The sequence below is a fragment of the Schistocerca nitens genome, chromosome 10 (genome assembly GCF_023898315.1).
Source record: "Schistocerca nitens isolate TAMUIC-IGC-003100 chromosome 10, iqSchNite1.1, whole genome shotgun sequence".
Taxonomy (NCBI): Eukaryota; Metazoa; Arthropoda; class Insecta; order Orthoptera; family Acrididae; genus Schistocerca; species Schistocerca nitens.
Window position 1 is genome coordinate 157,950,617 of NC_064623.1, and position 24,824 is coordinate 157,975,440.

The 24,824-nt window shown below is 50.2% G+C and overlaps 1 protein-coding gene across 1 annotated transcript in view; it reads left to right on the forward strand.

Annotated features, from left to right (window-relative positions):
- Nucleotides 1-24,824, forward strand: part of LOC126209961 (uncharacterized) — a 39,953-nt gene that overhangs the window by 9,540 nt on the left and 5,589 nt on the right. Inside the window, exon 2 of the mRNA XM_049939074.1 lies at nucleotides 10,944-13,619. Coding sequence (XP_049795031.1) covers nucleotides 10,944-13,619 — 2,676 coding nt within the window. The remainder of the gene's footprint in view (nucleotides 1-10,943; nucleotides 13,620-24,824) is intronic.

The following is a 24,824-nucleotide window of genomic DNA, read 5'->3' on the forward strand; positions in this document are numbered from 1 at the left end:
GTTTGCAGCTAGGGTGTCTAATTATCATTTCATTGCAGAACGTACTTGGGGACACGAACCTACTTCCTTCGATCCCATAATTACACCGTTAACCATGAGACTTTCAACGTCAGTTTTCACACTTACCACAAACAATACTTTTTAGCAGAAATCAGCGTACCAGAATCATTCTCCTCAATGAAAATTTCGGAGGCCTCCGTTAAACGCGATAAACAGATGCAAACTAAGAAACGCAGATATCGAGCAATATACTTGCAATGCATTAAAATCGAGAAGTTTACATTCGGATTCAGAAGCAGTAACAAATACGTATGATTTTGCAAAAACAGACAATGTCTGGTGGGATACCAGCAATCAGTGATTGTATAATTTAAACGCTTCCACTGGCCACCAAACTCCCCTGACTTGAACCTTATTGAGCATATCTGGGATGCCTTGCAACGTGCTGGTTAGAAGAGATCTTCATCCCTTCGTACTCCTACGGATTTATGGACGGTCCTGCAGGATTCCTGGTGTCAGCTACCTCCAGCACTACTTCAGACATTAGTCCATTCCACACCGTGTTGCGGCATTTCTGTGCGCTCACAGGGTTCCTACACGATATTAAGCAGGTGTAGCAGTTTCTTTGGCTCTTCAGTGTAGTATTGGGTGGAGCAAAGGAACCCGTATTTATTTTTGTTTCGTGTAAAACACAAGCTGGTTTCATCGCATGGTATTCTGTGGACTCATACGTATTTGTTACTTATAATCCGTCTTGATTGCAAAACTTTTTTTTTAATTCATATGACCGGTTTCGGTTCATTCAGAACAATCTTCAGATCTGTAACGATAATGATACTAATTTACTATTTCACGAAAGCAAATCTTTTTCATCCTATCTAATCAACATCAAATGTACCAGAACGTACCTGATATTTCAGTTGCAGGAGTAACCCGTCCAAATCCAGCAACTTTCACATGCTGCGTCACATAAAACTGGTTGGCAGAATGCACGTCATTTAATATAAATTGTAACATTATTACCGACAGGTGGCGTCTGTCACATTTGTTACATTCCATTTGCGATGGACATTAAGACAACTGAGCGGATCGCAGCACAACACCGAGCTGGCGAGAACCAACGAAGCAGGCCGTAGAGGAAAACTAGTCTACACCAGCGCCACAGATATAGAAATCGCCCCATGTTTTTTAGATCGTATAAAAATGATAATTTTACTGTTTTTTAATTTTGATAAGTACAGATTTTAACCTTGACATCTACAGATTTTAATTAAGTGTATTTTGAGATAAAAGTTAAAAAATCTACTGAATACAATATGTGCAAATGGAATTTAACAAATGTACCAGACGCCACCTGTCGGTAATAGTGTTATAATTAATATAAATGACGTGCATTTTGCCAACCAATTATGTGACGCAGCATGTGAAAGTTGCTGGATTTGGACGGGTTACTCCTGCAACTGAAATATCAGGTACGTTCTGGTACATTTGATGTTGATTAGATAGGATGAAAAAGATTTGCTTTCGTGAAATAGTAAATTAGTATCATTATCGTTACAGATCTGAAGATGGTTCTGAATGAACCGAAACCGGTCATATGAATTTAAAAAAAGTTTTGCAATCAAGACGGATTATAAGTAACAAATACGTATGAGTCCACAGAATACCATGCGATGAAACCAGCTTGTGTTTTACACGAAACAAAAATAAATACTGGATCCTTTGCTCCACCCAATACTACACTGAAGAGCCAAAGAAACTGGTACACCTGCTTAATATCGTGTAGGAACCCTGTGAGCGCACAGAAATGCCGCAACACGATGTGGAATGGACCAATGTCTGGAGTAGTGCTGGAGGTAGCTGACACCAGGAATCCTGCAGGGCCGTCCATGAATCCGTAGGAGCACGAAGGGATGAAGATCTCTTCTAACCAGCACGTTGCAAGGCATCCCAGATATGCTCAATAAGGTTCAAGTCAGGGGAGTTTGGTGTCCAGTGGAAGCGTTTAAATTCAGAAGAGTGTCCCAGGAGCAACTCTGTAGCAATTCTGGACATACAGGGTCTCGCATTGTCCTGCTGGAATTGCCCAAGTCTGTCAGAATAGATAATGGACATGAATGGATGTAGGTGATCAGACAGGATGTTTATGCACTTGTCACCAGTCAGAATCGTATGTAGAGGTATCAGGGGTCCCATATCACTCCAACTGCACACGCCCCACACCATTACAGAGCCTCCACCTGCTGACATGCGGGGTTCATGGATTCATGAGGTTGTCTCGATACCCTTACACGTCCCTCCGCTCGATACAACGTGAAACGAGACTCTTCCGACCAGTCAATATGTTTCCAGTCATCAACAGTCCAATGTTGGTGTTGATGGGCCCAAGCGAGGCATAAAGCTTTATATCGTGCAGTCGTCAAGGAAACGCGAGTAGGCCTTCAGCTCCGAAAGCCCAGTCGATGACGCTTCATTAAATGGTTCGCACGCTGACACTTGTTGATGGGCTAGCATTGAAATATGCAGCAATTTGCAGGAGGATTGCAGTTCTGTCACGCTGAACAATTCTCTTCAGTCGTCGTTGGTCCCGTTCTTGCAAGATATTTGTAGTGGACTGTTAAGACAGCCAGTCCACAGTGAAGTAGCCGAAAGGGCACGCATCAACTCACGCCGTCTGGCGTTAAGTCTGGAACAGGATTCGTAATGAATGTGATAAAGAAAAGAACGTAGCTACGAGAACACTTAACTTTTATATTGTCCTTTGGTATACAGCATTCTGGATGATACAAGTGAGACTATCTTGAGGTACATGCAACGTTACTAATGGTTAATGGCGCCTTGCTATTTCGTAGCCATTAACTTAGCTGAAGGCTATTTCATCTGTCTGGGGCGAGTGCTAGTACGTCTCTCGAGACCTGCCGTGTGGTGGCGCTCGGTCTGCGATCACACAGTGGCGACACGCGGGTCCGACATGTACTAATGGACCGCGGCCGATTTAAGCTACCACCTAGCAAGTGTGGTGTCTGGCGGTGACACCACAATATTTTTCCGCCCGCAGCGATATCGGAGATCTGATGTTTTGACGGATTCCTGATATTCACGGTACACTCGTGAAATGGTCGCATGGGAAAATCCCCACTTCATAGCTACGTCGGAGATGCTGTATCCCATCGTTCATGCACCAACTGTAACATCACGTTCAAACTCACATAAATCTTGATAACCTACTATTGTAGCAGCAGTAACCGATTTAACAACTACTCCAGAAATTTGTTTTATGTAAGAGTTGGCCACCGCAGTGCTGTATTCTGCCCGTTTACATCTCTCTCTATTTAAATACGGATGCCTATTGAGCCGTGGCGGCTCGTGTTTGATCTATCGAACGTACCGCGTATAATACACTCCTGGAAATGGAAAAAAGAACACATTGACACCGGTGTGTCAGACCCACCATACTTGCTCCGGACACTGCGAGAGGGCTGTACAAGCAATGATCACACGCACGGCACAGCGGACACACCAGGAACCGCGGTGTTGGCCGTCGAATAGCGCTAGCTGCGCAGCATTTGTGCACCGCCGCCGTCAGTGTCAGCCAGTTTGCCGTGGCATACGGAGCTCCATCGCAGTCTTTAACACTGGTAGCATGCCGCGACAGCGTGGACGTGAACCGTATGTGCAGTTGACGGACTTTGAGCGAGGGCGTATAGTGGGCATGCGGGAGGCCGGGTGGACGTACCGCCGAATTGCTCAACACGTGGGGCGTGAGGTCTCCACAGTACATCGATGTTGTCGCCAGTGGTCGGCGGAAGGTGCACGTGCCCGTCGACCTGGGACCGGACCGCAGCGACGCACGGATGCACGCCAAGACCGTAGGATCCTACGCAGTGCCGTAGGGAACCGCACCGCCACTTCCCAGCAAATTAGGGACACTGTTGCTCCTGGGGTATCGGCGAGGACCGTTCGCAACCGTCTCCATGAAGCTGGGCTACGGTCCCGCACACCGTTAGGCCGTCTTTCGCTCACGCCCCAACATCGTGCAGCCCGCCTCCAGTGGTGTCGCGACAGGCGTGAATGGAGGGACGAATGGAGACGTGTCGTCTTCAGCGATGAGAGTCGCTTCTGCCTTGGTGCCAATGATGGTCGTATACGTGTTTGGCGCCGTGCAGGTGAGCGCCACAATCAGGACTGCATACGACCGAGGCACACAGGGCCAACACCCGGCATCATGGTGTGGGGAGCGATCTCCTACACTGGCCGTACACCACTGGTGATCGTCGAGGGGACACTGAATAGTTCACGGTACATCCAAACCGTCATCGAACCCATCGTTCTACCATTCCTAGACCGGCAAGGGAACTTGCTGTTCCAACAGGACAATGCACGTCCGCATGTATCCCGTGCCACCCAACGTGCTCTAGAAGGTGTAAGTCAACTACCCTGGCCAGCAAGATCTCCGGATCTGTCCCCCATTGAGCATGTTTGGGACTGGATGAAGCGTCGTCTCACGCGGTCTGCACGTCCAGCACGAACGCTGGTCCAACTGAGGCGCCAGGTGGAAATGGCATGGCAAGCCGTTCCACAGGACTACATCCGGCATCTCTACGATCGTCTCCATGGGAGAATAGCAGCCTGCATTGCTGCGAAAGGTGGATATACACTGTACTAGTGCCGACATTGTGCATGCTCTGTTGCCTGTGTCTATGTGCCTGTGGTTCTGTCAGTGTGATGATGTGATGTATCTGACCCCAGGAATGTGTCAATAAAGTTTCCCCTTCCTGGGACAATGAATTCACGGTGTTCTTATTTCAATTTCCAGGAGTGTATTATCGCTGTATCGCGGAGGAAAGAGAGAAGTGGCGCCCCCGTCGTGGGGGGAAGTCGGCGAGGCACCTGTGACAGTCGAGTAGTTGGATTTTGGAGGGCGAGCAGAAACAGTGAGACAGGCAGTAGTGCGCGGAGCGTGAAGCCGTGTCTGCCGACGCCGTGTGTGGTGGCGAGAGGACAGTTCGCCACGTTACCTGATTGTGTTTGGGCGTTTGCGGCGGACGTGGTGGGTAGAGGCGCCGATGCTGTCGGGAACATGCTGCTTCCTTGTTTATGATGGATTTACCGTTTGCTTCTAGTGACTACATTCTCGTCTCTATGGCTCTGTGACTGATGTGATGCCATTGCGAGCAAAGACGGTTTGGATATAAGCAGCATTTTGTTCTCAGTGTCCATCGTTCTGGCGATTACTGGGTGTGCTTGCCGTTGTGGTGTATTTATTGAGCAGTGTGCTTTGGACGCTTGACCTTACTATTAGGAGTCCATTGCGTAAGGCCGCGTTTATCCTGTGAGGATTTGTGTTCTGCATTTAAAGACTTAGTTGTTGTCAGTCACTGAATTGCTCCAATGCATTCATACTTTTCCGCTTAAGTGTTATTGTTTTACGCCCCTCTGAATGGGAATTTTTTTGTGGTTTTAGGGCGCACAACTTCAATGATCATTAGCGCCCAGACTACGTTAAGAATGCACCGCCAGGCACAACTAAAAGGGAAAACACGATAAGAGACAGACTGACAGGCATAGGATTAAAAAAAGAGCATAATCAAATGTCCTTAGAGAGGTCGGTCAAGTTGATAAAACGAAGAACGCGAGAAGCTGCTCGTGGGTCATCCGCTAGAATGGCATCCAGAGTACATGGCAGGCCAAGATCAAGACACAGTGTGTTAAAATCCGGACAGGACGTTAAAATGTGGCGGACCGTCAGCAATTGCCCACATGGGCAGAACGGCGCCGGCGCAGCCGTCAGCAAATGGCGATGGCTGAACCGGCAGTGTCCAATTCGTAACCGGGCCAAAACGACCTCCTCCCGCCGAGAAGGGCGTGAGGAGGACGTCCAAGCCGCGGGAAGAGGTTTCAAGGCCCGAAGCTTGTTGTCCGTAAGTGCAGCCCAATCGGCATGCCACAGCGATAAAATGCGCCGACAAATGACCCTGCTACAATCCGACGAAGGGACACAACAAGAAGCTGTCCGAGGCTGGAGGACCGCAGCCTTGGCCGCGGCATCTGCAGCTTCGTTCCCAGGGATACCGACATGGCCAGGAACCCACATAAAGCTAACCGGAGAACCGACGTCCACCAGCTGCTGAAGAGAGTGTTGGATCCGGTGCACGAAAGGGTGAACCGGATACGGATCACTGAGGCTCTGGATGGCGCTCAAGGAATCGGAGCAGATGACATAAGCAGAATGTCGGTGGCGGCAGATGTAAAGAACAGCCTGATAGAGGGCAAACAGCTCAGCTGTGAAGACCGAACAATGGCCATGGAGCCTGTATTTTAAGCTTTGTGCCCCGACAATAAAAGAACACCCAACCCCGTCATTGGTCTTTGAGCCATCTGTATAAATGAAGGTCATATTAATGAACTTCGAACGAAGTTCGACAAAACGGGAGTGGTAATCCGAACCGGGGGTAACCTCCTTTGGGAGCTAGCTGAGGTCAAGGTGAACGCGAACCTGAGCCTGGAGCCAAGGTGGCGTGTGGCTCTCGCCCACTCGAAAGGTTGCAGGGAGTGAAAAATTAAGGTGTTGAAGGAGGCGACGAAAGCGAACTCCAGGGGGTAGCAGGGCAGAGACATACAACCCGTATTGACGGTCGAGAGAGTCGTCAAAGAAGGAACGATAAGACGGGTGGTCGGGCATTGACAGTAGCCGACAGGCATACCGACAAAGCAGTATATCGCGCCGGTAGGTGAGTGGCAATTCGCCAGCGTCAGCATGAAGACTCTCTACGGGACTAGTATAAAACGCTCTGATCGAAGTCGTAAACCCCGATGTTGTATGGAGTTGAGGCGGCGTAAGATGGATGGCCGTGCAGAGGAGTATACGAAGCTCCCATAATCCAGCTTGGAGCGGACGATCGACCGATATAGACGAAGTAGGACGGTTCGATCCGCTCCCCACGACATACCACTGAGAACACGGAGGACATTTAAAGAACGGGTACAACGGGCAGCCAAATATGACATGTGGAGACCAGCTAAGTTTCCTGTCATATGTAAGACCTAAAAATTTTGTTGTCTCCACGAATGGGAGAGCAACGGGACCGAGTCGTAAGGACGGTGGGAGAAACTCTTTGTAGCGCCATAAGTTAATACAGACCGTCTTCTCGGCAGAAAAACGGAAGCCATTGGCGACACTCCAAGAGTAAAGACGGTCAAGAGAACGCCGAAGACAGAGCTCCAGGACACGTGTACGCTGCGCGCTGCAATAGATATTAAAATCGTCCACGAAAAGGGAGCCCGATACATCAGCTGGGAGGCAATCCATTATTGGATTGATCGCTATGGCGAAGAGAGCGACGCTCAAAACTGAGCCCTGTGGCACCCCATTCTCCTGGCGAAAGGTGTGATAGGACAGAACCCACACGTACCCTGAACTGTCGATCCATTAAAAAGGAACGAATAAAAAGAGTGAGGCGACCGCGAAGGCCCCATGTATGCATGGTGCGGAGAATGCCCGCCCTCCAACAGGTGTCGTAAGCCTTCTCCAAATCAAAGAACACAGCCGCGGTCGGGCGCTTCCGCAAGAAGTTATTCATAATGAAGGTCGACAAGGTAACCATATGGTCGACAACGTAACCAGATGGTCAACAGCACAGCGGCGCCTACGAAATTCACATTGTACATGGGTAAGTAGGCGTCGAGATTCGCGCAGCCAAACCAAACGAGAGTTAACCATTCGCCCCATCACCTTACGCACAGCTGGTAAAGCGAGATGGGTCGATAACTGGAAGGCAAGTGCTTGACCTTCCCCGGCTTAGGAATCGGGACAACAATAGACTCGCGCCAGCATGCGGGAACATGTCTCTCAATCCAGATGCGATTGTAAGTACGAAGAAGAAAACCTTTACCCGCAGGAGAAAGGTTCTTCAGCATCTGAATATGAATAGAATCAGGCCCTGGAGCGGAGGACCGTGACCGGGCAAGTGCGTTTTCGAGTTCCCGCATGGTGAATGGGGCATTATAACTTTCACGATTCGAGGAGCGGAAGTTAGGTGGCCTAGCCTCCTCTGCCTGTTTCCGGGGGAGGAAGGGAGGGTGGTAATGAGCGGAGCTCGAAACCTCAGCGAAAAAGCGGCCGAAGGCATTGGAGACAGCCTCAGGGGCCACAAGGACGAAGCCAGAAACTGGTGAGTGGACCCTAGTGCCAGATAGCCGGCGCAGGCTAACCCAGACAACAGAAGAAGGAGTAAAACTGTTGAAGGTGCTTGTGAAAGCAGCCCAGCTGGCTTTCTTGCTTTCTTTAATAATACGACGACACTGGGCACGTAATCGTTTATAATTGATGCAATGCGCCACTGTAGGGTGGCGTTTGAATGTCCACCAGGGGACCAGTACGCGACGTGGAGAAGAAGGAGGGTGAGGGATGGAACATTCAGCAGCAGTGAGAATGACTTCCGTGAGGTGTGCGACCTGAAGATCGCAGCTTGTGAAGGTTTGATCCTGAAAGGTCGCCCTGGAAGAGAAGAGCCCCCAGTCTGCTTTGGAGATGTTCCAACTAGATGAGCACGGAGAGGGGGTATGCTGCAGGAGATGGATAACACACGGGAAGTGGTCGCTCGAATACGTATCTGAAAGTGCATACCACTCAAACCGGCATGCAAGTTGGGTAGTACATATAGAGAGGTCTAAATGGGAATAGGTGTGAGATGTGTCTGAAAGAAAAGTAGGGACGCCAGTATTGAGGCAGACAAGATTGAGCTGGTTGAAAAGGTCTGCTAACAGGGAGCCCCTCGGGCAGGATGCTGGAGAGCTCCAAAGGGGATGGTGGGCATTGAAGTCTCCAGTTATCAAAAATGGGGCAGGTAGCTGAGCAATTAGCTGCATCTTGTCTGCCCTGGTAACGGCAGACGACGATGCAGTGTAAACGGTACAAATGGAAAATGTAAAAGTGGGGAGAGTAATTCGGATGGCAACTGCCTGCAGGCCGGTGTGCAATGTGATGGGATCTTAGTAAACATCATCCCGGACCAGCAACATAACCCCTCCATGAGCCGGAATACCTACCACAGGGGGTAGGTCAAAACGCACGGAGGTGTAGTGTGCCAAGGCAATTTGATCGCATGGGCGTAGCTTCGTTTCCTGGAGGGCTACGACGAGCGGACGGTGCAAGCGGAGCAGCAACTTCAATTCCTCTCGGTTGGAGTGAATGCTGCGAATATTCCAGTGAATAAGTGCCATCGTGAGAAGAAAAGGAAGATGAAAGAAGGGGTCACATCGAAGGCCGCTGAGGGCCTGGCTTCGAGCGAGCACTGCCGCCACTATCAGTAGGCGGACGGTCATCGTCCATTGGTTCTATGGGTTCATCGGCCATCTTGGTAAGATGGCCGGGAGGGGGAGCTTCCTCCGCCGGTGAACGGCCAGATGTTCGGCTACCAGCGGTGCGGCCAGGCGAAACGGATGACGGCCTGGGGCGGCAACCGCTGGGTGGCGCAGGAGAAGAAATGCGCCGTGGCGGAGAAGGAGAACTGTGCTTCCTATGAGCCTTCTTGGAAGGTCGTTTGGTGGAAGTACTGGTCGATGGCTGGGAGGTCGAGGTACGTAGGAAGTCTGCACGCGACAGTTCCTTCTTGAAGGCCCGTGCATCTGACTTCTGGGTATTCGTCTTAGCAGAAGCTGTTGAAGGGGCTGGTGTCTGTGGGGTGATGGGAGGAGGAGGGGACGTCGACCGGGCGATCTTAGCACTGGCCGAACGGACGACCGTGGTGCTGAAGGTCAGATCACATGTCTGGGTTGCCACCTCCCTGGTAGTCCGAGGAGAGGCGAGGACAGTACTGTATTTCCCCGCTGGGAGCAGTGTGGGCTTCCTACTGGCAAACAGCCTGCGAGCAGCCGAGGTGGACACTTTCTCTTTGACCCGAATTTCTTGGATACAGCGTTCTTCCTTATAGATGGCACAGTCGCGGGAGGACGCTGCATGGTCATCCTGACAGTTCACACAACGAGGAGACGGAGGTGGACAGTCACCCTTATGGGCATCCCTGCCACAAGTGACACATTTAGCCGCATTGGAACAATACTGGCGGGTGTGATTAAAACGCTGAGACTGGTAGCAGCGCGTAGGTGTCGGGACATAGGTTCGAACAGAAATAACCTCGTAGCCCGCTTTGATGCGCGACGGCAGCTGAACACTATCAAAGGTCAAGAAAAGTGTCCGGGTCGGTACAAGGTCATTGTTGACCTTTTTCATGACCCTATGGACAGCCGTCATGCCCTGCTCAGCGAGGAAAGACTGAATCTCCTCTACAGTCAATCCGTCGAGGGATCTAGTGTAGACCACACCACGAGACGAATTCAAAGTTCGGTGATCCTCCACCCGGACAGGGAACGTGTACAGGAGTGTGGCTCGAAGCAGTTTCTGTGCCTGAAAGGCGCTCTCAGTTTCTAGTAACAAGGTACCATTACGCAACCTGGTACACGACTTGACAGATCCGGCTATGGCATCTACGCCCTTCTGGATAACGAAAGGGTTGACAGAGGAGAAATCCTTTCCGTCCTCAGATCGAGAAACGACGAGGAACTGTGGGGCAGGCGGTAGTACTTTTGTCACTGGTGGCTGGTCATGTTTCCGTTTGTGGGCAGAAGTCGAGAGAGAAGAAGAAAAATCCATTGCGGAGGAATCCCCCATGATTGCCAGCGTCTCCGATGGCGCTCCTTCCTTATGGGGAGCCTCTCAGAGGGCACTCCCGCCTTAGGTCACCTCAGGGCGGGGAATTACGCGTTACCCCGTCACCGGCTACGCGTGCGAACGCGTGGGTCGGCCTTCAGGCGCGCACAGGGAGGAAGGAAGAAGAAGAAAAGGAAGAGAGAGAGGACAGACTGTCTCAAACGCCGAGGCGGAGACCAGAGAAGGCAAGCAGAAGAAGGCAAGCAGAAGAAGGCAAGCAGAAGAAGGCAAGCAGAAGAAGGCAAGCAGAAGAAGGCAAGCAGAAGAAGGCAAGCAGAAGAAGGCAAGCAGAAGAAGGCAAGCAGAAGAAGGCAAGCAGAAGAAGGCAAGCAGAAGAAGGCAAGCAGAAGAAGGCAAGCAGAAGAAGGCAAGCAGAAGAAGGCAAGCAGAAGAAGGCAAGCAGAAGAAGGCAAGCAGAAGAAGGCAAGCAGAAGAAGGCAAGCAGAAGAAGGCAAGCAGAAGAAGGCAAGCAGAAGAAGGCAAGCAGAAGAAGGCAAGCAGAAGAAGGCAAGCAGAAGAAGGCAAGCAGAAGAAGGCAAGCAGAAGAAGGCAAGCAGAAGAAGGCAAGCAGAAGAAGGCAAGCAGAAGAAGGCAAGCAGAAGAAGGCAAGCAGAAGAAGGCAAGCAGAAGAAGGCAAGCAGAAGAAGGCAAGCAGAAGAAGGCAAGCAGAAGAAGGCAAGCAGAAGAAGGCAAGCAGAAGAAGGCAAGCAGAAGAAGGCAAGCAGAAGAAGGCAAGCAGAAGAAGGCAAGCAGAAGAAGGCAAGCAGAAGAAGGCAAGCAGAAGAAGGCAAGCAGAAGAAGGCAAGCAGAAGAAGGCAAGCAGAAGAAGGCAAGCAGAAGAAGGCAAGCAGAAGAAGGCAAGCAGAAGAAGGCAAGCAGAAGAAGGCAAGCAGAAGAAGGCAAGCAGAAGAAGGCAAGCAGAAGAAGGCAAGCAGAAGAAGGCAAGCAGAAGAAGGCAAGCAGAAGAAGGCAAGCAGAAGAAGGCAAGCAGAAGAAGGCAAGCAGAAGAAGGCAAGCAGAAGAAGGCAAGCAGAAGAAGGCAAGCAGAAGAAGGCAAGCAGAAGAAGGCAAGCAGAAGAAGGCAAGCAGAAGAAGGCAAGCAGAAGAAGGCAAGCAGAAGAAGGCAAGCAGAAGAAGGCAAGCAGAAGAAGGCAAGCAGAAGAAGGCAAGCAGAAGAAGGCAAGCAGAAGAAGGCAAGCAGAAGAAGGCAAGCAGAAGAAGGCAAGCAGAAGAAGGCAAGCAGAAGAAGGCAAGCAGAAGAAGGCAAGCAGAAGAAGGCAAGCAGAAGAAGGCAAGCAGAAGAAGGCAAGCAGAAGAAGGCAAGCAGAAGAAGGCAAGCAGAAGAAGGCAAGCAGAAGAAGGCAAGCAGAAGAAGGCAAGCAGAAGAAGGCAAGCAGAAGAAGGCAAGCAGAAGAAGGCAAGCAGAAGAAGGCAAGCAGAAGAAGGCAAGCAGAAGAAGGCAAGCAGAAGAAGGCAAGCAGAAGAAGGCAAGCAGAAGAAGGCAAGCAGAAGAAGGCAAGCAGAAGAAGGCAAGCAGAAGAAGGCAAGCAGAAGAAGGCAAGCAGAAGAAGGCAAGCAGAAGAAGGCAAGCAGAAGAAGGCAAGCAGAAGAAGGCAAGCAGAAGAAGGCAAGCAGAAGAAGGCAAGCAGAAGAAGGCAAGCAGAAGAAGGCAAGCAGAAGAAGGCAAGCAGAAGAAGGCAAGCAGAAGAAGGCAAGCAGAAGAAGGCAAGCAGAAGAAGGCAAGCAGAAGAAGGCAAGCAGAAGAAGGCAAGCAGAAGAAGGCAAGCAGAAGAAGGCAAGCAGAAGAAGGCAAGCAGAAGAAGGCAAGCAGAAGAAGGCAAGCAGAAGAAGGCAAGCAGAAGAAGGCAAGCAGAAGAAGGCAAGCAGAAGAAGGCAAGCAGAAGAAGGCAAGCAGAAGAAGGCAAGCAGAAGAAGGCAAGCAGAAGAAGGCAAGCAGAAGAAGGCAAGCAGAAGAAGGCAAGCAGAAGAAGGCAAGCAGAAGAAGGCAAGCAGAAGAAGGCAAGCAGAAGAAGGCAAGCAGAAGAAGGCAAGCAGAAGAAGGCAAGCAGAAGAAGGCAAGCAGAAGAAGGCAAGCAGAAGAAGGCAAGCAGAAGAAGGCAAGCAGAAGAAGGCAAGCAGAAGAAGGCAAGCAGAAGAAGGCAAGCAGAAGAAGGCAAGCAGAAGAAGGCAAGCAGAAGAAGGCAAGCAGAAGAAGGCAAGCAGAAGAAGGCAAGCAGAAGAAGGCAAGCAGAAGAAGGCAAGCAGAAGAAGGCAAGCAGAAGAAGGCAAGCAGAAGAAGGCAAGCAGAAGAAGGCAAGCAGAAGAAGGCAAGCAGAAGAAGGCAAGCAGAAGAAGGCAAGCAGAAGAAGGCAAGCAGAAGAAGGCAAGCAGAAGAAGGCAAGCAGAAGAAGGCAAGCAGAAGAAGGCAAGCAGAAGAAGGCAAGCAGAAGAAGGCAAGCAGAAGAAGGCAAGCAGAAGAAGGCAAGCAGAAGAAGGCAAGCAGAAGAAGGCAAGCAGAAGAAGGCAAGCAGAAGAAGGCAAGCAGAAGAAGGCAAGCAGAAGAAGGCAAGCAGAAGAAGGCAAGCAGAAGAAGGCAAGCAGAAGAAGGCAAGCAGAAGAAGGCAAGCAGAAGAAGGCAAGCAGAAGAAGGCAAGCAGAAGAAGGCAAGCAGAAGAAGGCAAGCAGAAGAAGGCAAGCAGAAGAAGGCAAGCAGAAGAAGGCAAGCAGAAGAAGGCAAGCAGAAGAAGGCAAGCAGAAGAAGGCAAGCAGAAGAAGGCAAGCAGAAGAAGGCAAGCAGAAGAAGGCAAGCAGAAGAAGGCAAGCAGAAGAAGGCAAGCAGAAGAAGGCAAGCAGAAGAAGGCAAGCAGAAGAAGGCAAGCAGAAGAAGGCAAGCAGAAGAAGGCAAGCAGAAGTAGGCAAGCAGAAGTAGGCAAGCAGAAGTAGGCAAGCAGAAGTAGGCAAGCAGAAGTAGGCAAGCAGAAGTAGGCAAGCAGAAGTAGGCAAGCAGAAGTAGGCAAGCAGAAGTAGGCAAGCAGAAGTAGGCAAGCAGAAGTAGGCAAGCAGAAGTAGGCAAGCAGAAGAAGGCAAGCAGAAGAAGGCAAGCAGAAGAAGGCAAGCAGAAGAAGGCAAGGGAAAGAGTAAGGAAGACAGTGAGATGGAGAAGAACAAAGAAAGGAACCAACCAAAGGAAGGAAGAAACGAGAAGGGAAAAATCAAAACACAAATATAGGTCGTGGAACCGTCCGTCTCCGGACGCAGGCGCTAACTACCCCCTTGTGGGGGATGGACTCCTTTTAGTCGGCTCTTACGACAGGCAGGAATACCTTGGGCCTATTCTAACCCCCGGACCCGCAGGGGGGAAATGGGAAAATGATAAAGGGCCTTACTGTTACTGACCTTGTGTGCCACTGACTTGGTTGTGGTTTTCAGCCACGTAATTTGAGCGTTTATTATAAAGAAACGATGTCTGTTTGTGATTAATGTTTCCCTGTGACATTGAGTGTTAATCTTGTAACGAACACTGTTTTAGATATTTTAATCAGTGTGTTGCAGGACATACCTATTTGTGCCTCGCAAGTGGAGAGCGGAGGCGGTTTATTGGCCATGATGATGTGTTGGTAGATCCATTTCACGAGTCCAGGCCAGTCACCCGGAGATTTAGAAGTTTTATGTTGTGTTAAGTTAATACTCCTTATTTTAAGCGTAGTGCGCTCGTGCAGGAAGTTTATGTGGTATTGCGCAGATTGCGCGGTATGTTTAGATGACTCTGAATTCAGTGTGTTAAGCGGTGTCCTCTGAGGTGCTGGAAGTAGTGGATAGACAGCTGTTTTGGACACGTTGTATATGCAAATAATTTATGTCCTTATTACGTTGGTGAGTTGCTTGCCCTTTGTGTCACAGGTGGTGCTACTTTAATTTCGCCACCGGTCTTCGCAGAGGCTGCGGGAGGAACCGACCCACTGTGGCAAGCAGTTACGTAGTCGCGCCCGCCCACCGTAGCGGGCGTTGTTTACTAGCCCGACGCCTTCCTGTACTTGGTGGCGGCAGCGTGTTGACTGGTTTCTTACGGCTTGCAGTCTGACAAACCGTGCCTTTGTATGTTTCGCTTCCAGTACCTCGGAGTGGCTCTATGTGGGTAATGAGAACGACTTATGTGGTTGGTGGCTCAGGCCGAAAGTGGTTCATTTGCTAAACAGAAGGTGTATATGCATTTCTTTCCCATAATTCTGTAAACATGTTTAGGTGGTTGTGTCTTTTTTTTAGGTAAATTGAATTGTTGTTCAGAGGTTACTATGTATGGCCATTAACTTATGCAGACATTTAATAGCAAGGAAGTGTCTTGAATGCTGGTTTCAAGTTGTGTTGATTATGTGGGGAAATTGCCTTGAACAGACATTTAATTAATTAGTAAACAACTGAATACTATTTGTGAGTTGAAGTTTATTGTGTTCCTAAACATATTAACGATTATTTTTAGTAGTTCACTTATGCAGTTAGTCGATTTACAATGTCTGTTGTGTTGTTTCCTTTTAAAAGTATTATCAATGTTATTAATAAAGAAGTGTGTTGTGAAAAAAAATCAACAGTGAATGGAGTGTCTCAAATTCCTTTGGTCCACACCTTCCGTCATTCACCCTTGGGTGGTATTAACAAACCGTGGAAGCCCATTTCACCTATGTAAATTTTTTTTTTTGCTATTCAATGTATATTAGAGGTTTGAGACGCAAATAGACTGCTCCACCGCAATGTTTACACCTTACACTAAACATATCTGGCAAGAAACCTTCCAAACATACCCTCTCGCAATCGCAAATCAGGCGCTGTCCCCCACCTGGCGAATCATGACTGTGCCGGCTGGAAGAGGAGCAGGCTATGCCGGTAATTGCATGCACATATCAAGGTATCTGTGTGCCAGGCATACCAGATGCTCAGAGCACAGAGGTGGTCGGCGAGTGGAGGGGATATTGCCCAGCTCAAACACATGGCATATTGAAACTTCTTATGGAACATACACGTCCGCTTCTGTCACTACTCACAAGGGAACCTCCCCATCGCACCCCCCTCAGATTTAGTTATAAGTTGGCACAGTGGGTAGGCCTTGAAAAACTGAACACAGATCAATCGAGAAAACAGGAAGAAGTTGTGTGCAACTGTGAAAAAAAATCAGCAAAATATACAAACTGAGTAGTCCATGCGCAAGATAGGCAACATCAAAGATAGTGTGAGCTCAGAATCGCCGTGGTCCCGTGGTTAGCGTGAGCAGCTACGGAACAAGAGGTCCTTGATTCAAGTCTTCCCTCGAGTGAAAAATTTATTTTCTTTATTTTCGCAAAGTTATGATCTGTCCGTTTGTTCATTGACGTCTCTGTTCACTGTAATAAGTTTAGTGTCTGTGTTTTGTGACCGCACCGCAAAACCGTGCGATTAGTGGACGAAAGGACGTGCCTCTCCAATGGGAACCGAAAACATTTGATTGCAAGGTCATAGGTCAACCGATTCCTCCACAGGAAAACACGTCTGATATATTCTATACGACACTGGTGACAGCATGTGCGTCACATGACAGGAATATGTTGTCGACCCACCTAACTTGTACACTAGGCGAATGGGTAAAAAGATTCTTCTAACTTGCCCGATTTAGGTTTTCTTGTGGATGTGATAATCACTCCCAAAAAAGTGATAGCATCGGACGGACGGTCGGACAGATAATAATTGTCTGAAAATAAACTTTTCACTCCAGGGAAGACTTGAACGAAAGACCTCTCGTTCCGCAGCTGCTCACGCTAACCACGGGACCACGGCGCTCCTGTGCTGATGTTCTCCTTGATGTTGCATATCCTGTGCATGGACTTCTCAGTTTGTATATTTTGCTTATTTTTTTCATACTTCCACGCAACTTCTTCCTGTTTTCTCGATTGATCTGTGTTCAGTTTTTCAAGGCCTATCCACTGCGCCAACTTATAACTAAATCTGAGGGGGGTGCGATGGGGAGGTTCCCTTGTCAGTCAACATACTGGTTACTTTGCTATTCAGCCACCCAAAGGCGCTTCTGCGACTTGCTGCATGGCTGTGGGCAGAGCCGGCAGGTCACAGCATTCTTTGTACCCACCAGTCAGGCATGCCCAGTCGACCGAAGCCTTGTGACCTCTCCTGCCGGTGGCTGCGGCACAGTGAGGGGCAGGCAGCTGTGGCTTCGACGTACAGTTCTGACTGCAATTCCATACCCGACAGACTCCCAGTTTAAGAAATCCACTTTACTCATTATGAAAATAGGGCGGAGAGCGCCGCGGGCGGAGTGCGCCGCGAAAGTGCTGCGAACGTGTTTTTTCACTAGTTTCACACTCATAATGTGGTTGTATTGATTGCACAGTGCAGTCATAACTAAAAATAGAAACTGACGGATGTGAGCTCTACTACAAATAAAATACTTCGGTTGCTGAAAATTGATTAAATTGTGATTATTTACTAGCGGAAAGCTTTCATGGTGAGACGGTACATCCCGGAAATGGCTATGAATAATAACAGAACCCGCCAGGGTAACCGAGAGCGCCAAAGCGCTGCTTCCTGGACTTGGGTAGGGGCGCCAGCCTCAGATCGAATCCGCCTGGCGGATTAACGAGTGCCGATGTGCCGGCCAGCCTGGGTGTGGTCTTTAGGCGGTTTTCCACATTCTGATTGGTGAATTCTGGGCTGGTCCCCACGTTCCACCTCAGTCACACGGCTCGCGGACATCTGAAGACATTCACACACTTCCATGGCTTACACTAGACACAGACAAGTGGTGTAATCTAATTCTATCCTGGGGGTACAGGGTGGCGACAGGAAAGGCATCCGGCCACCCCTTACATTACCGTGCCACATCCGTTTAACCGTGGCCTACCCTGCATAACCGCGGGATAAGGTTCAAGAAGGAGAGAACAGACCCGCCGTATGTTCGCCGCCCATTGTAACGTTAGCAGCCGAATCGGCGAGTATTGGGACAGGCATGAAACCGAATTTCGACATTGAGGGGGAAATGTTGACCGGACGAGCTTTGCGGCGGCATCACCTTAGAGGTTTGGTAGAGGTCAAAGATAAAGATAGAGGTCAAAGATAAAGATAAAGATAGAGGTCAAAGATAAAGATAAAGATAGAGGTCAAAGATAAAGATAAAGATAGAGGTCAAAGATAAAGATAAAGATAGAGGTCAAAGATAAAGATAAAGATAGAGATAGAGGTCAAAGATAGAGATAGAGGTCAAAGATAGAGATAGAGGTCAAAGATAGAGATAGAGGTCAAAGATAGAGATAGAGGTCAAAGATAGAGATAGAGGTCAAAGATAGAGATAGAGGTCAAAGATAGAGATAGAGGTCAAAGATAGAGATAGAGGTCAAAGATAGAGATAGAGGTCAAAGATAAAGATAGAGGTCAAAGATAAAGATAGAGGTCAAAGATAAAGATAGAGGTCAAAGATAAAGATAGAGGTCAAAGATAGAGGTCAAAGATGAGAAATGTTGAGTGCAGGTCAGATCTGGCTACGCAGTTGGAAAACCCAACGGTTATGGTAGAATGTTCAAATGTGTGAGAAATCTTATGGGACTTAACTGCTAAGGTCATTAGTCCCTAAGCTTACACACTACTTAACCTAAATTATCCTAAGGACAAACACACACACCCATGCCCGAGGGAGGACTCTAACCCCCGCCGGGAGTAGCCGCACAGTCCATGACTACAGCGCCCTAGACCGCTCGGCGGTTACGGTAAAGTGTATCCGCCTTTGCTAAATAGAGAAAATATCAAATAAGAGAAACTCTAATAAAACGAAACCCAACCAGTGACAGAAGCCTTTGCCATAGTTTCGAAAACAAAATTTAGACAACTGTGAGTGAATACGTGCTGTCACTACAGGATTTCATTTCCAAGTTATTTTTGGGCATCAGTCTTCTCACTGGCTTGATACGGCCCACCACGAATTCCTCTCTTGCGCCAACCTCTTTACCTCAGAGTAGCACTTGCAACCTACGTCCTCAATTATTTGCTATATGTATTCCAGTCTCTGTCTTCCTTTACAATTTTTGTCCTATACAGCTCCTTCTAGTACCATGGAAGTCATTCCCTGATTTTTTTGTGGTTTTAGGGCGCACAACTACAGTGGTCATTAGCGCACAGACTAAGGAATGCACCGTGAGGCACAAGGTTAAAACAGCAACTAAAAGGGACAATACTATAAAAGACAGACAGGCAGAGGATAAAAAAAAAACATAATCAAATGTCCTTAGACAGGTTTGTCAAGTGGATAAAACGAAGAACGCGAGCAGCTGCTCCTGGGTCATCCGCTAAAATGGCATCCAGAGTACATGGCAGGCCAAGATCAAGACGCAGTGTATTAAAATCCGGACAGGACGTTAAAATGTGGCGGACCGTCAGCAATTGCCCACATGGGCAGAACGGCGCCGGCGCAGCCGTCAGCAGATGGCGATGGCTGAACCGGCAGTGTCCAATTCGTAACCGGGCCAAAACTACCTCCTCCCGCCGAGAAGGGCGTGAGGAGGACGTCCAAGCCACGGGAAGAGGTTTCAAGGCCCGAAGCTTGTTGTCTGTAAGTGCAGCCCAATCGGCATGCCACAGCGATAAAATTCGCCGACAAATGACCCTGCTACAATCTGACGAAGGGACACAACAAGAAGCTGTCCGAGGCTGGAGGACCGCAGCCTTGGCCGCGGCATCTGCAGCTTCGTTCCCAGGGATACCGACATGGCCAGGAACCCACATAAAGCTAACCGGAGAACCAACGTCCACCAGCTGCTGAAGAGAGCGTTGGATCTGGTGCACGAAAGGGTGAACCGGGTACGGATCACTGAGGCACTGGATAGCGCTCAGGGAATCGGAGCAGATGACATACGCAGAATGTCGGTGGCGGCAGATGTAAAGAACAGCCTGGTAGAGGGTAAAGAACTCAGCTGTGAAGACCAAACAATGGCCATGGAGCCGGTATTTGAAACTTTGTGCCCCGACAATAAAAGAACACCCAACCCCGTCATTGGTCTTTGAGCCATCTGTATAAATGAAGGTCATATTAATGAACTTCGAACGAAGTTCGACAAAACGGGAGTGGTAATCCGAACCGGGGGTAACCTCCTTCGGGAGCGAGCAGAGGTCAAGGTGGACGCCAACCTGAGCCTGGAGCCAAGGTGGCGTGCGGCTCTCGCCCACTCGAAAGGTTGCAGGGGGTGAAAAATTAAGGTGTTGAAGGAGGCGACGAAAGCGAACTCCAGGGGGCAGCAGGTAAGAGACATACAACCCGTATTGACTGTCGAGAGAGTCATCAAAAAAGGAACGATAAGACGGGTGGTCGGGCATTGCCAGTAGCCGACAGGCATACCGACAACGCAGTATATCGCGCCGGTAGGTGAGTGGCAACTCACCAGCGTCAGCATGAAGACTCTCGACGGGACTAGTATAAAACGCTCCGATCGCAAGTCGTAAACCCCGATGTTGTATGGAGTTGAGGCGGCGTAAGATGGATAGCCGTGCAGAGGAGTATACGAAGCTCCCATAATCCAGCTTGGAGCGGACGATCGACCGATATAGGCGAAGTAGGACGGTTCGATCCGCTCCCCACGACATACCACTGAGAACACGGAGGACATTTAGAGAACGGGTACAACGGGCAGCCAAATATGACAGATGTGGAGACCAACTAAGTTTCCTGTCAAATGTAAGACCTAAAAATTTTGTTGTCTCCACGAATGGGAGAGCAACGGGACCGAGTCGTAAGGACGATGGGAGAAACTCTTTGTAGCGCCATAAGTTAATACAGACCGTCTTCACGGCAGAAAAACGGAAGCCATTGGCGACACTCCAGGAGTAAAGACGGTCAAGAGAACACTGAAGACAGCGCTCCAGGAAACACGTACGCTGCGCGCTGCAATAGATGGTAAAATCGTCCACGAAAAGGGAGCCTGATACATCAGCTGGGAGGCAATCCATTATTGGATTGATCGCTATGGCGAAGAGAGCGACGCTCAAAACTGAGCCCTGTGGCACCCCATTCTCCTGGCGAAAGGTGTCTGACAGGACAGAACCCACACGTACCCTGAACTGTCGATCCATTAAAAAGGAACGAATAAAAAGAGTGAGGCGACCGCGAAGGTCCCATGTATGCATGGTGCGGAGAATGCCCGCCCTCCAACAGGTGTCGTAAGCCTTCTCCAAATCAAAGAACACAGCCGCGGTCGGGCGCTTCCGCAAGAAGTTATTCATAATGAAGGTCGACAAGGTAACCATATGGTCGACAACGTAACCAGATGGTCAACAGCACAGCGGCGCCTACGAAATTCACATTGTACATTGGTAAGTAGGCGTCGAGACTCGAGCAGCCAAACCAAACGAGAGTTAACCATTCGCTCCATCACCTTACAGAGACAGCTGGTAAGCGAGATGGGTCGATAACTGGAAGGAAAGTGTTTCTCCTTCCCCGGCTTAGGAATCGGGACAACAATAGACTCGCGCCAGCATGCGGGAACATGTCCCTCAATCCAGATGCGATTATAAGTACGAAGAAGGAAACCTTTACCCGCAGGAGAAAGGTTCTTCAACATCTGAATATGAACAGAATCAGGCCCTGGAGCGGAGGACCGTGACCGGGCAAGTGCGTTTTCGAGTTCCCGCATGGTGAATGGGGCATTATAACTTTCACGATTCGAGGAGCGGAAGTTAGGTGTCCTAGCCTCCTCTGCCTGTTTTCGGGGGAGGAAGGCAGGGTGGTAATGAGCGGAGCTCGAAACCTCTGCGAAAAATCGGCCGAAGGCATTGGAGACATCCTCAGGGGCCACAAGGACTAAGCCAGAAACTGGTGAGTGGACCCTAGTGCCAGATAGCCGGCGCAGGCTACCCCAGACAACAGAGGAAGGAGTAAAACTGTTGAAGGTGCTTGTGAAAGCAGCCCAGCTGGCTTTCTTGCTTTCTTTAATAATACGACGACACTGGGCACGTAATCGTTTGTAATTGATACAATGCGCCACTGTAGGGTGGCGTTTAAAGGTGCGTAAAGCACGTCGACGAGCACGTAAAGCGTCTCTACATGCTGCGGTCCACCAGGGGGCCGGTACGCGACGTGGAGAAGAAGTAGTGTGAGGGATGGAATATTCAGCAGCAGTGAGAATGACTTCCGTGAGGTGTGCGACCTGACTATCGCAGCTTGTGAAGGTTTGATCCTGAAAGGTCGCCCTGGAAGAGAAGAGCTCCCAGTCTGCTTTGGAGATGTTCCAACTAGAGGAGCACGGGAAGTGGTCGCTCGAATACGTATCTGAAAGCGCATACCACGCAAACCGGCGTGCAAGTTGGGTAGTACATATAGAGATGTCTAAATGGGAATAGGTGTGAGATGTGTCCGAAAGAAAAGTAGGGGCGCCAGTATTCAGGCACACAAGATTGAGGTGGTTGAAATGGTCTGCTAACAGGGAGCCCCTCGGTCAGGATGCTGGAGAGCTCCAAAGGGGATGGTGGGCATTGAAGTCTCCAGTTAACAAAAATGGTGCAGGTAGCTGAGCAAAAATTTCCATCATGTCTGCCCTGGTAACGGCAGACGACGATGGAGTGTAAACGGTACAAATGGAAAATGTAAAAGTGGGGAGAGTAATTCGGACGGCAACTGCCTGCAGGCCGGTGTGCAATGAGATGGGATCGTAGTAAATACACTCCTGGAAATGGAAAAAAGAACACATTGACACCGGTGTGTCAGACCCACCATACTTGCTCCGGACACTGCGAGAGGGCTGTACAAGCAATGATCACACGCACGGCACAGCGGACGCACCAGGAACCGCGGTGTTGGCCGTCGAATGGCGCTAGCTGCGCAGCATTTGTGCACCGCCGCCGTCAGTGTCAGCCAGTTTGCCGTGGCATACGGAGCTCCATCGCAGTCTTTAACACTGGTAGCATGCCGCGACAGCGTGGACGTGAACCGTATGTGCAGTTGACGGACTTTGAGCGAGGGCGTATAGTGGGCATGCGGGAGGCCGGGTGGACGTACCGCCGAATTGCTCAACACGTGGGGCGTGAGGTCTCCACAGTACATCGATGTTGTCGCCAGTGGTCGGCGGAAGGTGCACGTGCCCGTCGACCTGGGACCGGACCGCAGCGACGCACGGATGCACGCCAAGACCGTAGGATCCTACGCAGTGCCGTAGGGGACCGCACCGCCATTTCCCAGCAAATTAGGGACACTGTTGCTCCTGGGGTATCGGCGAGGACCATTCGCAACCGTCTCCATGAAGCTGGGCTACGGTCCCGCACACCGTTAGGCCGTCTTCCGCTCACGCCCCAACATCGTGCAGCCCGCCTCCAGTGGTGTCGCGACAGGCGTGAATGGAGGGACGAATGGAGACGTGTCGTCTTCAGCGATGAGAGTCGCTTCTGCCTTGGTGCCAATGATGGTCGTATGCGTGTTTGGCGCCGTGCAGGTGAGCGCCACAATCAGGACTGCATACGACCGAGGCACACAGGGCCAACACCCGGCATCATGGTGTGGGGAGCGATCTCCTACACTGGCCGTACACCACTGGTGATCGTCGAGGGGACACTGAATAGTGCACGGTACATCCAAACCGTCATCGAACCCATCGTTCTACCATTCCTAGACCGGCAAGGGAACTTGCTGTTCCAACAGGACAATGCACGTCCGCATGTATCCCGACTACCCAACGTGCTCTAGAAGGTGTAAGTCAACTACCCTGGCCAGCAAGATCTCCGGATCTGTCCCCCATTGAGCATGTTTGGGACTGGATGAAGCGTCGTCTCACGCGGTCTGCACGTCCAGCACGAACGCTGGTCCAACTGAGGCGCCAGGTGGAAATGGCATGGCAAGCCGTTCCACAGGACTACATCCAGCATCTCTACGGTCGTCTCCATGGGAGAATAGCAGCCTGCATTGGTGCGAAAGGTGGATATACGCTGTACTAGTGCCGACATTGTGCATGCTCTGTTGCCTGTGTCTATGTGCCTGTGGTTCTGTCAGTGTGATCATGTGATGTATCTGACCCCAGGAATGTGTCAATAAAGTTTCCCCTTCCTGGGACAATGAATTCACGGTGTTCTTATTTCAATTTCCAGGAGTGTATCATCCCAGACCAATAACATAACCCCTCCATGAGCCGGAATGCCTGCGACGGGGGGTAGGTCAAAACGCACAGAGGTGTACTGTGCCAAGGCAATTTGATCGCATGGACGTAGGTTCGTTTCCTGGAGGGCTACGACGAGCGGACGGTGCAAGCGGAGCAGCAACTTCCTCTCGGTTGGAGCGAATGCTGCGAATATTCCAGTGAATAAGTGCCATCGTGAGAAGAAAAGGAAGATGAAAAAAGGGGTCACCTCGAAGGCCGCTGAGGGCCTGGCTTCGAGCGAGCGCTGCCGCCGCTATCAGTAGGCGGACAGTCATCGTCCACTGGTTCTATAGGTTCATCGAGGGGGTGCTTCCCCCGCCGGTGAACGGCCAGATGTTCGGCTACCAGCGGTGCGGCCAGGCGAAATGGATGACGGCCGGGGGCGGCAACCGCTGGGTGGTGCAGGAGAGGAAATGCGCCGTGGCGGAGAAGGAGAATTGTGCTTCCTATGAGCCTTCTTGGAAGGTCGTTTAGTGGAAGTACTGGTCGATGGCTGGGAGTCCGAGGTACGTAGGAAGTCTGCACGGGACGGTTCCTTCTTGAAGGCCCGTGCATCTGACTTCTGGGTCTTCGTCTTGGCAGAAGCTGATGAAGGTGCTTGTGTCTGAGGGGTGACGGGAGGAAGAGGAGACGTCGACCGGGCGATCTTAGCACTAGCCGAACGGACTACCATAGTGCTGAAGGTCAGATCGCATGTCTGCGTCGCCACCTCCATGGTAGGCCGAGGAGAGGCGAGGACAGTACTGTATTTCCCCGCTGGGAGCAGCGTGGGCTTCCGACTAGCCAATAGCTTGCGAGCAGCCGAGGTGGACACTTTCTCTTTGACCCGAATTTCTTGGATACAGCGTTCTTCCTTATAGACAGGACAGTCGCGGGAGAATGCGGCATGGTCACCCTGACAGTTCACACAACGAGGAGACGGAGGTGGACAGTCACCCTCATGGGCATCCCTGCCACAAGTGACACATTTAGCC